The sequence below is a fragment of the Bos indicus x Bos taurus genome, chromosome 12, assembly GCF_003369695.1.
Source record: "Bos indicus x Bos taurus breed Angus x Brahman F1 hybrid chromosome 12, Bos_hybrid_MaternalHap_v2.0, whole genome shotgun sequence".
Taxonomy (NCBI): domain Eukaryota; kingdom Metazoa; phylum Chordata; class Mammalia; order Artiodactyla; family Bovidae; genus Bos; species Bos indicus x Bos taurus.
The window spans coordinates 28,356,900-28,374,621 of record NC_040087.1 but is presented as its reverse complement, the minus strand read 5'-3'; the positions used below and the strand labels follow the sequence as shown (position 1 = coordinate 28,374,621).

General features: G+C 37.1%; 1 protein-coding gene across 2 annotated transcripts in view; it reads left to right on the top strand.

Moving 5' to 3' along the window:
• BRCA2 (BRCA2, DNA repair associated) overlaps window positions 1-16,889 on the top strand; it is a 52,639-nt gene extending 35,750 nt beyond the window's left edge. For both annotated transcript variants that reach the window (XM_027557452.1, XM_027557451.1), the window contains 10 exons: window positions 104-458; window positions 1,795-1,950; window positions 2,138-2,282; window positions 3,233-3,354; window positions 5,496-5,694; window positions 5,947-6,110; window positions 6,200-6,338; window positions 12,410-12,654; window positions 14,571-14,717; window positions 15,613-16,889. In XM_027557452.1, the coding sequence (XP_027413253.1) occupies window positions 104-458; window positions 1,795-1,950; window positions 2,138-2,282; window positions 3,233-3,354; window positions 5,496-5,694; window positions 5,947-6,110; window positions 6,200-6,338; window positions 12,410-12,654; window positions 14,571-14,717; window positions 15,613-16,254 (2,314 nt within the window). In that variant the 3' untranslated portion in view covers window positions 16,255-16,889. The remainder of the gene's footprint in view (window positions 1-103; window positions 459-1,794; window positions 1,951-2,137; window positions 2,283-3,232; window positions 3,355-5,495; window positions 5,695-5,946; window positions 6,111-6,199; window positions 6,339-12,409; window positions 12,655-14,570; window positions 14,718-15,612) is intronic.
• The last annotated feature ends 833 nt before the right edge of the window (window positions 16,890-17,722 follow it).

Here is a 17,722-nt window from a genome sequence, read left to right as displayed (position 1 = left end):
AGGTTATTTAATTTTTATTCTCAATTTTTCAGTGACTTTTTTCTTACAGTGAAATTCTAGACTCACAATTCCTAAAATAATGCATTTTTCTATTTCTTTTTAGATATGATGTGGAAATTGATAGAAGCAAAAGATCAGCGATAAAAAAGATAATGGAAAGGGATGACACAGCTGCAAAAACACTTGTTCTCTGTGTTTCTGAAATAATTTCATTAAGCACAGATATATCTGAACCTTCTAGCAATAAGACTAGCAGTGTGGATACCACAAAGGTGGCCGTTGTCCAACTTACAGATGGATGGTATGCTATTAAGGCCCAGGTGGACCCTCCCCTCTCAGCTCTCCTAAAGAACGGTAGACTGACTGTGGGTCAGAAGATCGTAATTCACGGAGCAGAGCTGGTGGGCTCTTCTGATGCCTGTACACCTCTTGAAGCCCCAGAATCTCTTATGTTAAAGGTAAGTTAAATACATGCACACTCTTGGTAAAAATCAGGCACTGATTCAGTTAAATTCTAGAGAGGCTTTACATTTACATTTTAAATTTACTTATGCCTATTATGTTTCAGTTTTTGAAAAATGTACTGATACTCTATGTGTAAGTGGCAGGTTTCTCAGATAGTTAAATATTTTGGGGGGAAAGCCAGAGATATTTATTGAGCTAAAACAGTGTGGGTTGCAGTTAAAGAATAGGAGTAAATTTGCATCAGATGCTTGATTTTTATACTTGGAGCTCTTGCCACCATGCTGTCCTCATAATATTGCTCAACTTCCACCCTGGTGACTAGGCCAGATCTCTGTTTCAGTGTGATTAGAACATCAAGTCTCAGTGATTCTTGAATATATAATACTAAAGTACACTTTTCATCTCTATGTATATTTAAACCTAGGTAACAGGACTTTGTCAGTGTTGAATAGTCTACAATATTGCTATCAGAAATGATTGCAATGTTGCACATTCAGATTCACTTATGAAATAACCTTGTAAAGAATTTACTTCTGTTATATTTTGAATCACTATTTCAGGAAAGCATTTTAATAAATTAATCATTTTTAAGTTAAAGAGATAATTTGTCATTAACTTGGGCTTCAATTCAGCATACAATATACTATGATTTACATTTCCTTTCTTTACAACTTACTGCTTTCCCTGGAGTTATTAAATGTCTTGTCTTGTTTTTCTTAATTTTCTTTTATCCTTATTACCAACTCATTTCCACACAAGAGCCACATAAAAATCATCTCACTATGTTAAAATACCTTTATCAGTTTCATTTCTTTTTCCTGAAGATTCCTCGGATTTCTCCATATTCCTGCTCAGTTCCCAATTGGTTATTGTCCATGTATGTGGCACAGTTACCATTCTTGAGATTATTTTCACCTCTTTCTGTGTTAGAAGCCCCATAGCCTGGATTTCGTATCTTTCTAGATTTGTTCCCTGGTTTTAAGGCAGACAACTACCATAGGCTTCTTGAGAAAGGAAACATGCAGTAATTTTTTATCTTATTACAAAGTTGACTGAATACAGAATTTGAGGTTGAAATAATTCCTTCAGAATTTTGAAGACATTTCTTCTGTTACCTTGCTTCTAGTACAGTTTCTGCTAAGTTCAGTGTTGGTCTTTCTTATTCCCAGCCCTTCACTATGGATCTGTCCCTAAGACATTTTTAGACTGCCTGTCTCCATGATTCTGAAGTTGCACAGTGAGATCAACCCTAAAAGAAGGAAAATTATGAAATCTGAAGTAGAAGTGAATATATATTTCACTTATAAATCAATTTGTTAATTTGTCTAGATTTCTGCTAATAGCACTCGACCTGCTTGCTGGTATGCCAAACTTGGATTCTCCCCTGATCCCAGACCTCTTCCTCTTCCCTTGTCATCACTCTTCAGCGATGGAGGAAATGTTGGTTGCGTTGATATAATTATTCAGAGAGCATACCCTATACAGGTATGATATATTCTTGAAACTTACTCTGTATTTCTTCTTTTGCATGCTCAGTCATGTCCGACTCTGTGATCCCAAGGACCAGAGCCCACTAGGCTCCTGTATCCATGGGAGTATTTCTTCCCATAGAGACGATTAATTTGAATGATCCCTCCCTACCATATGTTTCTGTTTGACACATTATTAACAGTGGATGGAGAAGACATCAACTGGATTATACATATTTCGCAATGAAAGAGAAGAAGAAAAGGAAGCAACAAAATATGCAGAAGCTCAGCAAAAGAAGCTGGAAGCCCTGTTCACTAAAATTCAAGCAGAATTTGAAGACCATGAAGGTAAAATGAGTTGTGTTTACAAGATCTTTTTTTCATATGAAAATAAAGTTTTAGAAGCTTCTAATTGGGTTAATTGTTTCATTTTGAGTAATAGATTTTTTTTTTCTGATTCTGAATCTGAATTTTTTGATTTAAAAAAAAAATTACATAGAGACACAGATAAGCATTGAATTGGCCCCAAAATATCAGATCTTTATTCACCACAGTTTTTAGAACCTCACAAATTGCCTTAGGCAATTAAACATTATAGACCTACAGCACTTTTCAGAAGTCTTAATTAAACTCCCCCTTGAGCTTTAGTAACTAGAGTATTTGTGGCATCGATTTTTGGTATTAGAGAAAGGAAAACAAGGGAAAGAACTATCAGATTATTCTCCCCAAACCATTTGTCATTTTCTATCCTCTGTGTCTTTATCTGTGTTACAGAACTTGCATTTTTGCTCTTGTAGTTGTTAATTTTTATGTTTTTATACCTGGAGCTTGAGCTTGTTTTCCCCAGTGGCATCAATTTGAATAATAAAAATCATAGTGTTTTATGCTTAAAAGACATGAAATTTTACTTTCTTATCTACCTTTTTTATTGTGGAAAATATTATGTTCTGCATTTCTTCATGATTTTATTATTTAGCTTCATGTTCTATATAAATTTGAAGGAAAATGGGATTCTCAATATTTGATTTGCTTAAAATTACCACTAGCTCATAATTAGGTGAATCATGAAATCATTTACTTTAATTTACAAATTGTTCTAATGAAGTAAATTCTGTATGACAGTTTTTTAAACCTTTAATACACTAGTTTCAAATTTTCCTGGAGAACTTTTAGCAGATAAGTAGTTTATTTTTAACCTCCCTTCTTTGGGTGCTTTTTTTTTTTTTTTTTTTGCTGAGTTCTATAGTTTTCAGTGTTCTTAAATTCATAGTTTAGCTTACTTAGTGTTTTTTCCTTAGAAAATGTGACAGAACAATGTATACCATCACGTGCACTAACAAGACAGCAAGTCCGTGCTCTGCAAGATGGTGCAGAACTTTATGAAGCTGTGAAGAACGCGCCAGACCCAAGTTACCTTGAGGTGAGAGAGTAAGTGGGCCTGCAGGAAGTAAGTAAGTGAAGCCTTAGTCTTCATCCTTCAAGGTGGGAAGCTGTCGTCACTCATCTGGTCATTACAGGAGACAGTATGTTGAAATGCTGTGTTTCTCGAAGAGGATGTGTACAATTCTAGGATCCTCAGTGATGTACCAAACCAGGGTGGTACATTTCTACTTCTGTACCAAACAGAGGATGAGAGGGTTAAATAATTTTATATATTAAATATGGTTTAAAATGTGGTCAGAACTTGTTTTTAAGGTAAAACAAGTATCTTCAAAGCACTGTCTGTTTCCTCAGCTCTTCAGATCCTGCCTAGAGTTTATTTCATGATCCTCTACCTTAAGGATAGTTAGTTGTAACACTAAAGTGTGTTACAAACAGCACAGGCTTTAGAACCATGGCTCTACCATTTATTAGCTAAGCAAATAGGAGATAAAATAGCTGTCAAATGGCCACAAAAGATGTTTTAGAATCAAATTGGATAATGTATATAAAGAGTATTGTTGCAAAGTTTTATATAAATGTTATTATTAAAACATCATTTCATATATTAAGGTAATCTACTTCCCAAATTTTTAGACACCTGGGTATCTAATTAATGCAACTTCTAAGATTACTTTGCTAAATAGGGAGAAGAGGGGAAATTTTAGGAAGACAGTTTATTGATTAATATCATTTATTTGATGACAGTAAATGTATATGGCTTTAAGTGGGCCCTCAAAGTAAACACTGCTCTGCTCAGAGAGTGAGCAGTGCTGTTCTGAATAGAATTCCCCTGTATTCCCAAATGTTACAACACAGACTGTCTCAATGGATAGTGAGTCTGATTTTCAAGCCTGCGAGTACAGTTGCTACAAGTCTGTATGGCTTTGTTATGCTTTCCTGAGAAATTATTTGTCTCTGTCTCTTTATGTTTGTTGACGCTTATGAAAACATGGTCTTAATTTCATCCATAAAATTTAACAAAATATTATTCTGGTTTCCTTTTATAGAATTTACTTACAAGGAGAAAGTAGGGGGCAGGATGAGAGCAGGGAGACTAAGTTCTAGACCCTGGCCCTGTGTAGCTGGACAGACCTCAGACCTCCTCCACCACCATCTGCCTGGGAAAGCCTGAGGGTGGCTTATCTCTAAGGGTCTAAGTTTATGTGGTTCTAAGAGATTCACTGAAAGAAAGGTATCATTATCATTCTTAGAGAAAGAAATTGCCATCAGTTTCTAAAATATCTGTTAAAAGGACTTGTTTTCAGTGATAATGTTTAGTTGTTGTGGGGCATCTGAAATCACATAATTTTTTTTAAATTAACGTTTAACCTAAACACTGCCTGTTTAGGAATATCTTTGTAAGGCACAGGGTCCCCCTTCCCAGTATAGACTCAGGTATTAACATGGGTGAGTCAGCAGCAGTCTAGTGGGTTATGTGTCAGAATTCCCATTTATTTTATTTTTGGTTCCTTTATTTTTTGTTAACACTGGGTGAGATTCCTAGGAGGTTCAAACACCAGTTTGCTAAATGACTGGGAGAGAAATGTAGAGACAGAGATAAGTGCTTATAGTACATACCTGTTTTAAATTGTATCTACTGTTCCAGAGAGTTAATGAAATTATACTACAGGGGCTAAAAATGGAGGGCTCTTGAGCCAACCCCTGCCTGTATGGCTCTGCAAATTATTTATTGTGTCTGTACCTCAGCTTCATCACCTACCTCATGGAAACAATAACAGTACCTACCTCATAGGATTATTGTAAGAATTAAATGAATTAATACATTACACATACATAGACTTGTTTCTGAAATATCATAAGCATTCAGATGCATTTATAATGTCAGTGTTGATCATTATGATTATTACAGTATATTTATACGTAGGGGTTGTTTTGGCTCTAGGTAAATTTGTCACAAGGATTAGTAAACTGTTTAAGGCACTTGAAAATACCTGTTATGTGATAAACTGACTACATAAATCTCAATTTTTATATTGTCACATCCTTAACATGAACTCAATTCTGTTGTATTTTATCCCCATTTAAAGAGATTCATCTCCAATAGATGAGGTGGTTTATTTCTGTTTTGTTTGCTTTATACTCCAAAATCATCTGCCTCAATATACCAATTGGCCACAGGGTTATTTTAGTGAAGAGCAGTTAAGAGCCTTGAATAATCACAGACAGATGTTGAATGATAAGAAGCAAGCCCAGATCCAGGTGGAACTCAGGAAGGCTATGGAGTCTGCTGAGCAAGGGGAACAGATTTTGCCAAGGGACGTTACACCTGTATGGAAGCTGCGTATCACGAGCTATAAGAGAAAGGAAAAAGATTCAGGTCAGTATGGAGAGTTTTTGTTTTTAATCAATTTTAAGTTTAAAAAATTATTATCTTATTAAATTATTTCAAATGGTAGATCAAGAGTTAAGTGAGTATATATCAGGGGAGACAAAATGGGCTCCCAGTGCCCACAAAATGATAATATATCCCTTGGATCTTTGTAGTCCTCAGTATTTATTTTTAAACAAGATTCTTAATGATTATCATTTCTTCCATTATAATTTGTCTTTTTCCTCTTTCTCTCAATAGTTATATTAAATATCTGGCGTCCATCATCAGAACTATACTCCCTGTTAACAGAGGGAAAGAGATACAGAATCTATCATCTCACAGCATCAAAATCTAAGAGTAAATATGAAAGAGCTAACATACAGTTGACAGCAACAAAAAAGACTCAGTATCAACAACTACCGGTATAAACTTCTCATAATTTTTCAATTTTGATAAATGCATATTAGTTTATAGAATCCATGTATTTTTCTGATTTTTTTTTTTCTTGTAGGCTTCAGATGAAATTCTATTACAAATCTATCAGCCAAGGGAGCCCCTTCATTTCAACAAATTATTGGATTCAGACTTCCAGCCGCCTTGTTCTGAGGTGGACCTAATAGGATTTGTAGTTTCTGTTGTGAAAAAAATAGGTAATACACAGTGTATTTAATGGTAGCTTTTTTATGGATGCTTTGGGAAAAGCATTATATTTTAAAATTTATCTTCCTTATGATTAACTGAAGCCACTAATTGACAAGTTTGGTAACTAGTGATTTGAAAGTACATTTGTTTTAACTTGATTCTTAAAGGCAGTTCTAGAATATCACAAGGAAACAACTTATATACCATTCTGTGCTACTTAAAGAAATTGCTAGAAAATGTTTTGTACCACAGTAATGATTACAAAATAATCTCCTTCTGCAGTTAACTGAGCTATCAAGCCTTCACCTCCTACCTTAGTTTTTATTACTCTTTAACATCTTAGGCAAATTAATCTCTACTTTATTCCATCAATATGACATGGTTCACTCCTCCTTCCATACCCTGTTCCATAGATTTTATCTGCAAACCATGTGCCCAGCTTATGTCTCAACTTTAGCACAAAAGCCTTCCATTTATTGGTAATTTTGTGCCAGGCCCTTTAGCATTTGGTCTCACCACCCCTCCCCCCAGAACTCTGGGCCCCCTTCCCCTTCAGCTGTGCTAACACCTTCCTTGCTATTCTTGCGCCCACTTTCGTCACAGAGCCTTTACACTGCTCCCTCTCCTAGAAACCCTGTCCCCACATTCCCTTGGCTCCTTCAGGCCTCTGGTGAAACGCAGCCGCCTAAGAGGCCTTTCATTGAGCCCCTTTGTAAAAGCTGTATTTCCCCTGCTCCCAACTGAGCACTATTTCTCCCCTTTTTTGCCTTATTTTTCTCCATAGCACCCACCAGCACCTAACTATGTTTTTTTGATCTCCCTCTTCTGGAATGTTAGCTCTCTAAGGGCAGAGACTTTGTTACTGCTGTATCGTCAGCTCTTAAAACAGTGCCAGGTTCAGGGTAGGGTCTCAGATCCATGGATTCCTTGTTGATCAACTTCTCTGTCACAGCTTCTCGCTTTCTCAGCTCTCTGGCTAAGGTTTATCGTCAGTCTTTTTTTCAAGAAGGCTTCAACTGTGCCATATTACAGGAGTTCCTCATATGTTTGAAATGTGAAACTATTGCCCTAATTCTGGGACTGTGTCTTGGCAGGCATAATTATGTAGGATCTTGCTTTCTTTCCTTCCCTCAGAACTTTGTAGAAATTCCTCTTTTGACATTGAACAGTCTAAAATTTCCCATTTAGGTGATTTTCTTTTTATGTTTAGATGTCTGAAGAACATGTTTTGAGGTCCAAAAGTTCAAGCTGTATCTTATAAACACTCTATACAGTTCTCCTGAAACACAGACGGCCTTTTTATCTGCAAATTCAGGGAATTCCCTGGTGGTCCAGTGATTAGGACTCGGTGCTTTCATTGTTAAGGGGGCCCAGGTTCAATCCCTGGTTGGGGAACTAAGATTCCACAAACTACACTGTGCAGCTAAATAATAATCTGCAGATTCAGTGCTTTCTTTGTATCAGATAAATTCTGTAATATCTTTGAATAAATTTTTTATTTCACTTAGTAGGATTTCTACTTCAAAGCCAGCAGTTAGTCTTATGTTAGATTTTTTTTTTAACCTTTTCTCTGCTTCTGTCTTTTCCATCTCCATTCACCATGATTGTATATTAGTAATTTCTGCAATATGTTTTATTCCTTGTGATTTGTAATGCATGCATTTGTCCCATTATAGATAGTTTATTGGTGTCCTCAGTTTCTTTCTTTGATCCTGCAGTCTCCTTTTTGTCTTACAGGACTACTTTTCATCCAATATTCATATCCAAGCTTTTATTTTATTGATTATGTTCCTATTAAGTACAATAGCATGAGTCAGTTTTGAAGACTTCAGAAATTTTCTTTTAGTTTTATTTTTGGGTTGTGCTATGTTCTTTTCTTTTTTGCTTAATGTGTTTTTGTTTACTTGTGTTTTAGTGCTTTGTGGGTTTTTCTTTAACCATAGTATATTAATATACTACATGGTTTTTGTAGCATTTTCATTTCATCTTGTCATATTTGGGTGATTCCAAACATCATTATTATTGTTATAGAGGGTGGGTAATGTTTATTCAGTTTTCAATCAGCATTTATTGAATGCCTGTCATGTGCCAGGCACTGTTCTAAATGCCTAGGTGCATAGCAATGAGAAACAGGCAAATATCCCTGCCCTCATGGAGCCTACATTATGGCTAGGGAGGGAGATCACAAACAAAATAAGTAGCACATCCAGTTTTCTTAGTGTGGCTAAGAAAATGAAGGAGGGAGTGACAGGTAGGATGGGGGAAGGGGAGAGGACTGCAGCTTTAGACAGCAACGTGAGGAAAGATCTCACTGCAAAGGTGGCATCTGGATGAGACCTGAAGGACTAGAGGGAGAGAGGCATGTGGGCATCTTGGTCGGGGTCAGGGGGGCACATTCCAGGAAGGAGTGGCAGTGACAAAGGTCACGTTAGAGAATGACCCTGGTGCCTAAAAGCATTAGCAGCGGCCAGCGAGTGAGCAGTAACAGCTGGGAAGAGGCAGTGGAGGACTGAATTACGGTGTGGGCCTTGCATGAATTCTCTCTCTGAAGGTTTCAAGTAGAGGAGTGACACCCTCTTTCCTTCCAAGGAGCAAGCATCTTTTAATTTCATGGCTGCATTCACCATCTGCAGTGATTTTGGAGCCCAAGAAAATAAAGTCTCTCTGTTTCCATTGCTTCCTCATCTATTTGCTGTGAGTTGATGAGACCAGATGCCATGATCTTAGTTTTTTGAATGTTGAGTTTTAAGTCATCTTTTTCACTGTCCTCTTTCACTTTCAGGAAAAAGCTCTTTAGTTCTTTGCTTTCTGCCATAAGGGCGGTGTTATCTGCATATTTGAGGTTATTGATATTTCTCCCGGGAATCCTGATTCCAGCTTGTGCTTCATCCAGCCCAGCATTTCACATGTACTCTGCATAGAAGTTAAATAAGTCAATACAAGTTAAATAAGGATGACAATATACAGCCTTGATGTACTCGTTTCCCAACTTGGAACCAGTTTGTTGTTCCATGTCCAGTTCTAACTGTTGCTTCTTGACCTGCATAGAGATTTCTCAGGAGGTAGGTCAGGTGGTCTGGTATGGTATTCCCATCTCTTTAAGAATTTTCCATTTGTTGTGATCCATGCAGTCAAAGGCTTTGGCATAGTCAATAAAGCAGAAGCAGATGTTTCTCTGGAATTCTCTTGCTTTTTCTATGATCCAACTGATGTCAATTTGATCTCCAGTTCCTCTGCCTTTTCTAAATCCAGCTTAAACATCTGGCAGTTCATGGTTCATGTACTGTCAAAGCCTCATTTGGAGAATTTTGACCATTACTTTGCTAGCCTGAGATGAATGCAATTGAGTGATAGTTTGAACATTCTTTGGCATTGCCTTTCTTTGAGATTGGAATGAAAACTGACCTTTTCCAGTCCAGTGGCCACTGCTGAGTTTTCCAAATTTGCTGGCATATTGAGTGCATAGCTTGGAAGAAAAGCTATGACCAACGTAGACAGCATATTAAAAAGCAGAGACATTACTTTGCCGACAAAGGTCCGTCTAGTCAAAGCTATGGTTTTTCCAGTAGTCATGTGTAGATGTGAAAGTTGGATTATAAAGAAAGCTGAGCACTGAAGAATTGATGCTTTTGAACTGTGGTGTTGGAGAAGACTCTTGAGAGTCCCTTGGACTGCAAGGATATTAAACCAGTCAATCTTAAAGGAAATCAGTCCTGAATATTCACTGGAAGGGCTGATGCTCAAACAAACTTCAATTGTTTGGTCACCTGATGCGAAGAACTGACTTTTTGGAAAAGACCCTGATGCTGGGAAAGATTGAAGGCAGGAAGAATAGGGGACGACAGAGGATGAGATGGTTGGATGGCATCACTGACTGGATGGACTTAAGTTTGAGTGAGCTCCAGGTGTTGGTGATGGACAGGGAAGCCTGGTGTGCTGCAGTCCATGGGGTTGCAAAGAGTCAGACACAACTGAGCCACTGAACTGAACTGTGACACCCTCTGACTAGGTTTTCTCAGCATCACGCAGGCTGTTCTATTGAGAATAGACTGCAGGGGGGCGTGAGACTCCAAACAGGGAAATCAGCTGGAGGCTATTGTAGAAATTTAGGCAATTGATAATAGTTTGGAGCAAACAAAGCAACAGGAGTGGCCAGGAATAGTCAGATTGTGGTTGTATTTTGAAGGTAGGGGGACAGTGTGGATGAAGAGAAGAATCAAGGACTGAGGGCCAAGGTTTTGTCTGAGCAGCTGGAGGAATGGAGTCACTATATAGAGGGGAGTACGCAAGAAAAACAGGTGGGCAGGGAAGGCCAGGAGCTTTATCAACTAAAGATTTCTACTTGACAGCTGGATATTGTTGTAAGGGAATGGTCTAGGCTGAAGATACAAGTTGGGAAGTCATCAACATACAGGTGATGCTTTAATTCAGGAGACAGGATGAGGTCACTTGGTGTGGGAGTAGGTAGAGAAAAGAGCCAGGGCCTGACTTCGGCCTGTCAGAGGCATTTGATACCACAGAGAGAGGTGAGGCTGACAAGGGAGAGGTGAGACACGGTGTCCAGAGAGGCAGTGTGCAGAGGCCAGGGACTGCATGTGTGGGATGCACAGTTTCTCTTGGAGACAGATGTAAGACTAGTTCTAATGGTCCCACAGCAGATTGTGGTGATGAGGTGAGCTGTGTGAGAGGGACCTGCCAACACCTCATGCAGTTGACTCTCTCTTTCTGTGGTATTGAAGAACAGTTTTTCCCCTCTTAGTTACTGTATGAAGGTGGGGTGTTTTAGTTGCTATCCACTGTTTATTCCCATTATCCCTGGAAGATACTGTGTTGCAGATCATTTTCCCTAGTTCAGCAAGTAGCCCCATGTATTCATTCATCTGCTGAACCACAAACTTAAGCAACATATTATCTGAAGGCTGGAAGTCCAAAATCAAGGTACTGGCAGGGTGGGTTCCTTCTGAGAAAGAATCTGTCCTGTGCCTCACTCCAGGAGGCTATGGCCTTCCTTGGCTTGTAGATGCCTCACCCAGGCTCTGCCTTCTTCACCTGGCAGTCTCCTTGTGTGCATGTCTGTGTCCAATTCTCCCTTTTCATAAGGACATTCAGTCAGGATGTACTGAAATGAAACTTCAACTTGATTTTTTTAGCAAACACTGTTTGCCAGTAAGGTCACATTCACAGGTTAGGATGTCAACATCTTTTATGGGGACACAACTCAACCCATGACTAGAGCCGTTTTCATTATTTCTGATTATTTCTATTTGCTTTTCTTCAGATTTAAGAATAAAAGAATTCTTAAAATGGGTGTTCTCTCACCAGTGTGGAGAAGGAGACTAGAAGCTGAGCCCTGTTGTGCTTCATTCTGTCCTACAACCTGTTTCTTTCTTTCATCACTAGTTCTTAAACTTTATATTAGGATATGCCTTATTTGTATGTCATTGGTAGACATTTCTTTCTTTTTTTATTTAGTTTGATGTCAAGTGTTAGTGGGAGAAATTTCTATCAGAAAGTTTCAAAGTGCCACCCTAAACCTGAAGTACCAGTTCTCCAATACCCAACTCTGATCATGAGGTTTCTTGGCCTAAAATCTTCGGTGGCTTCCTGTCCCTTAGAAAATGAAATATAAACTCCTTCCGATGCCTGAAAAAGCCTTCAGCCTCCTGCCTTAAGCCACCGCCCCACAAACCTCAGCTACTTAGTTTCACATTCTTGGCACACTAAAATATTTAACATTCCTACCTTGAAAAAGTCATTCACTTTGCTTAGAATGCCCTCTTCCTTCCCATCTTGATGAATTTTCCCTATTCACTATTCAGCTTACATGTTTCCTGCTTCCCCATGGCCTCTGTAACAGAATGTGTTGTCATACTGCGTTGAAATGTTAGCACCATAAGCAACAGGTCCTGAGCTGTTTAAAATCCTGAGCTTTTCCTAAATTTAGTTATTTTGGTTTGTTTTTACCATTAGCATACACAAAATAAATGGCCATACTTAAGAGTTTCCTTATATTTTAAAATTTATCCAGTATATATAAGTGAAGTTTTTTATTTTCTGGCTTTTGTTTTTTCCATTTTAGGTATTGTTCCTTTGGTCTATTTGTCAGATGAATGCCATAATTTATTGGCAATAAAGTTTTGGATAGATCTTAATGAGGACATTATTAAACCTCACATGTTAATTGCTGCAAGCAACCTCCAGTGGCGACCAGGGTGTAAATTGGGAATTCCTACTTTATTTGCTGGAGATTTTTCCATGTTTTCTGCCAGTCCTAAGGAAGGCCATTTTCAAGAGACATTCCACAAAATGAAAAATACTGTTGAGGTAAAATTAGCCTTGAGCATTACCATACATGTTGGCATTTTCCTATTTTGACAGTCAGATGTCAAGCAAGTGGCAGCTTTTATGAAAATTGGATAGTTGACATATAATGTGAGATTTTATCATATATTAATTGTTCATGAACCTGAGGAGATGGTGAGTGACAGCCATCAGGGACTAAAGAATGATTTGACAGGAACCGAATTAGGAAAAATTGTGAGAAGGATGTTCAGAGATGTAGACCATGTAGGCAAACTGGAAATTGGTAACAAGAATTATATGTTACCCGTGGTTTACAGCACATGGCAATGTAATCAGTTAATATGTAGATTGCAAATTTACGTTCTAGGGACTTCCCTGGCAGTTGAGTGGTTAAGACTCCATGCTTCCATTGCAAGTGGTACAGGTTCAACCTGGTCAGGAACTAAGATACTGCATGCCACGTGGAATGGCCATAAAAGCAAAAAAACACTTTCTGAATTAACATTTTAAACTCCATATCTACTATTTTATCATTTATACCTCTTTGATTTAAAATAATACCAAATAGGAGAACAAAATTTACTGAGTACTTACTGTACATCTGGCCTTGTAAGCCAGTCTCATTTAATGCTCCCACCAACCCTGGGTAGGGAAGATCCCTTGGAGGAGGAAATGGCAATCCACTCCAGTGTCCTCGCCTGGAAAATCCCGTGGATGGAGGAGCCTGGCAGGCTAGAGTCCACGGGGTCGCAAAGAGTCAGACACGACTGAGCAACTTCACTTTTCACCATCCCTATAATGTAGGGAACTGTTTTCCCATTTCATTGATGAGAAACAGAAGTCACACATCCACATTGGTAGAACCAGGATTCATGTTTAAGCCATCTGAATGCAGAGTCCAGACTATTATTAACTACCAGGCAGTGCTGCCTCCTAATAAAATTTGGCATTTTATAAATGCTAACTTGTAAAAATAAAAATCTGTAAAAGATAAGCCTTTTAGTTCTGTAGTTTAATATTTGAAATATGTTATTCAGAATTCATATAAATAAAATTCTATTTTAAAAGCATTAGCTATATAAAGTTTGTATAATATTCTACCTGGACTCAATGTACATCATGAATAACAATACCCTAATTTATTTATGGCTTCTAAACTGGGGGCTGTAAATGTAAACTGGGGGTTACATTCACTATTTGGTTCCATTGTGGAGTACTTACTGTTTATATCCTACATTTTCTCTGACAACTTTCAAGGGCAGTTCATTTACATATCATTTAAAATTTTAACAAAATAGTGATAAATTAGGTTAAACCATAACCAAACTGCTGCTATTTGACCCTTTGTGACTTCTGGAAGTACAGTTTAGGAAGTGGTATAACCTGTATGTTATTTCAGTTAATTCTTAGAACAGACATGAAGACGTTCTCATTTTGAAAGTGAATATTGCTCAGTTGTGTCCGACTCTTTGTGACCTATGGACTGTATGGTTCATGGAATTCTCCAGGCCAGAATACTGTAGTGGGTAGCCTTTCCCTTCTCCAGAGGATCTTCCCAACCCAGAGATCAAACCCAGGTCTCCCCCATTGCAGGCAGATTCTTTACCAGCTGAGCCACCAGGGAAGCCCCAGAACACTGGAGTGGGTAGCCTATCCCTTCTCCAGGACATCTTCCTGACCCAGGATATCTCTTTCCCTCACACACACACCCTCTTTCCTTCTCTCCCTCTAACAATTAAGGTCTTCTTAATCACTGATGTAGCTTTTGCATTTTTATACTGGTGAATTATTTGACAGTTGCTATCAAATTTGGGGTGTCTCATTTTTTTTCTGGTCTGCATTTTTTTATTTCAGGTTTTAAAGGTAACATTTTCTGAAAACATATGAATGTATAGGTTTGCATTTTACAAACCAGCTTTTCCAATTTATTTTCTTAGAATATTGATACGTTTTGTGAGGATGCAAAAAACAAGCTGATTCGTTTACTTAATGCAAGTAATCCCAAGTGGTCCACCCCAACTAAAGACTGTACTTCAGCACCACCCACTGCTCAAACAGTCCTTGGTTCAGGAAATAAGTTTCCGGTAAGTTAATCTAAATTTAACAGATTTTATAAATATTCTATAGAGAGGCAACAATATATTCTGATGTATACCTAGTAAACGTGATAAAATGTAATTAAACTTAATTAGAAAGTGTCATTATTAGTGCCTCCTATAGGTATAGACTACCTGGAAAGTTTATCTTGTTTATTGAAGCCAGAATGTAACACTCTGTGGGGGCAAATTTTGTAAATGGGTGCTTTCATTTTTAGCATTCCCAGTACACATGACTGAGAAGACGTTTTTGCCCATGTCTTTTTGCTCAGAGGACTATGCTATATAATTAGGGTTGTTTCTAAGCTCAGTATAACTCTTTAAATCACAATAAAGGGAAATCGAGCTAAAGTCTGTAATTTTGGCTAAAGACTAGTTCTTAAGTAGCTAAACTTGCTAAGTTATATATATTAACTCATTTAACCTTCACAACAACCCTGAGATAAAAATTATCTACAGTTTACGAACAAGGAAACTATGACATACAGGGGTTAAGCATTTGCCTCCAGTCACAATCTAGAAAAGTAGGAACATAGGCTGTGTTCTTAAAATGATTTAAAAATGCTTATTTTTGTTTAACCTGTTAATAACAAAAAGATTAAAGCATAAATTATGTCTCCTACCCCCTTTTTGCTTTTACTACAATTATTCTTCATCTTTATTTTCATGTCATTTTTATATCCTCTTATGCAACAATCTTTCCTTCTGGAATAAAAATAATAATATTAATGTCTCTTGAAATCATAGCCACTAGGGGAGTGAAAGTGTGTGGAATTTGTATGTTTAAATACTTTTTAATAAAAGATAATTTGATTTTATTTCATATATTAGGACGTAATTATATAGGCTACTTCTTTGTTTTTTTTTGTTTTTTTTTTATTAGCTGTCTTCTCCCAGTAGTGAGATGAATTACCAAAGTCCATTATCACTTTGTAAGCTAAATGAGAAGTCTGTCTGCACACCTGTATCAGCCCAAGTGACTTCAAAGTCTTGTTGCAAAGGGGAAAAAGAGACTGATGACCCAAAAAGCTGCAAAAAGAGAAGAGCCTTGGATTTCTTGAGTAGACTGCCTGTACCCCCACCTGTTAGTCCCATTTGTACATTTGTTTCTCAAGCTGCACAGAAGGCATTTCAGCCACCACGGAGTTGTGGCACCAAATATGAAACACCTATGAAGAAAAACGAATTGAATTCTCCTCAGATGACTCCACGTAAAAAATTTAACGACATTTCTCTTTTGGAAAGTGATTCGATAGCTGATGAAGAACTTGCACTGATAAATACCCAAGCCCTTTTATCTGGTTCAGCAGGAGGAAATCAACTTACATCTATCAGTAAGTCCACCAGGACTGTTCCCACTAGTCCTAAGGATTATGTTGGACTGAAAAGGCCTTACACTACATCTGTGATCAAAGAACGAGAGAATTCCCCAGCCAGGACTGAAGAACAGGAGACTAATATTCCGGACACAAGTGCAATAAAAAACAGATCCAAGAGACTGCAAAGGCGACAGAAACCAAAATGACAATAAATTAGTTACTGACTCAACCTTTCCAGTTTGTAAAACATACACAGTTTCAAACTGTATATCGGAATTTGCATAATGAGTAAAGGAAGGAAATAGTTAAAAGTTTATCTGTGGTTTGTATATCACAGAAATGCTCTTCCCCTTTTTCTTTATTGGTATATTCTTATTTCAATTATATATCTTAAAATTGTGTAACTGTATATTAACTAATCAAGAAAATCTCCTTTAAATCTTTATGACTGGGTTTGATCACTGTAAGTATTACAAATGAAGTAAACACAACTGTTTCTTTTAGATTGTGTCCTTATAACTACAGGAAATTAAGTAAAGTTATTTTGACTCACATAATTCTTTTTGGTTTAGTTCCATTTTAGGTTTGTTTTTAAGAGGTAACCCACTATGAACCAGTTTTTCATAATGCACATGTTGGTTCTAATACAGTTTTTTCCTGATCAAAAAAGTCACAATGAGTAAGATATTATAGTGGTGTTTTCTTTCGACCAGTTCTTCATCCTTAAGTCAGCATGACTACAAGAAAAACAGAACCCTCTGTGCACTTCCTTTTTTGATGCCATTTTGATCTGTAAAATTAAATTATTTATTAAAAGTTGAAATACTTTAAATCAGAAACAGACTTCATTGTGTTAATTTGTCTTTATTTCTTAACAAAATGATCATCTGGACTGCAACTTAAGAGAAAATCTTTCTTTCAAATTGGCACTGATTGTCCTTGCTTTTAGTCCTATCACAGGAGTCGGCAAGCAGTCCCTTTTAAACCTAGTTTTCTCCAACCACCAAAGCAGATGAGAACCATTCAATTTAAGATGGTATTCTCATTTGTTACTTTAAAAAGAGGAAAAAGAGAAAGCAGTTCAAACTAGGAGCTAAGAGCATAAAGTGTTTTAGTATGTCTTAAATTTATATACAATATCCTGTTTTTAAATCTCATTATAAACACACCTTAAAGCCAAGAATAAATCCTTTTAAAAAGCAATTTTCTTCCTTCCATAACTGTGACCCATGTTTTTTCTTGCTTCTAAAAATTAACATAATAGTCTCTTCTGCTATTCTTTTTAACTTAAGTGTTCTGCCAGTCTTGTTAATGGGATTTAACTTTTTTTCATAAAACAATTTGGTCTTCATGTCCTAATCATTTTCCCAATGATCCACACACTAGAACAGGGAATAAAACTTGAGTCTCAGCTGAACAGAAAGAATTATAAGAATTCAGCCTTTTTGTTTCTTGAAAAAACTTAACCTATAACCTCTTTCATTTTTCATTAGCATTTAGACTACCCATAATGGAGGCATCTAACATACACTCTGCTGTTTATAAACTGTAAATAATATAGCCAAGCTATATAAATGTGAAGCTTGAGTACCTATGGATATTGTCCCCCCAAAAGTGACAATTTAATGATTACAAAGTCATCAATGTACACTGCATGATAAGGGGTAAATGGTA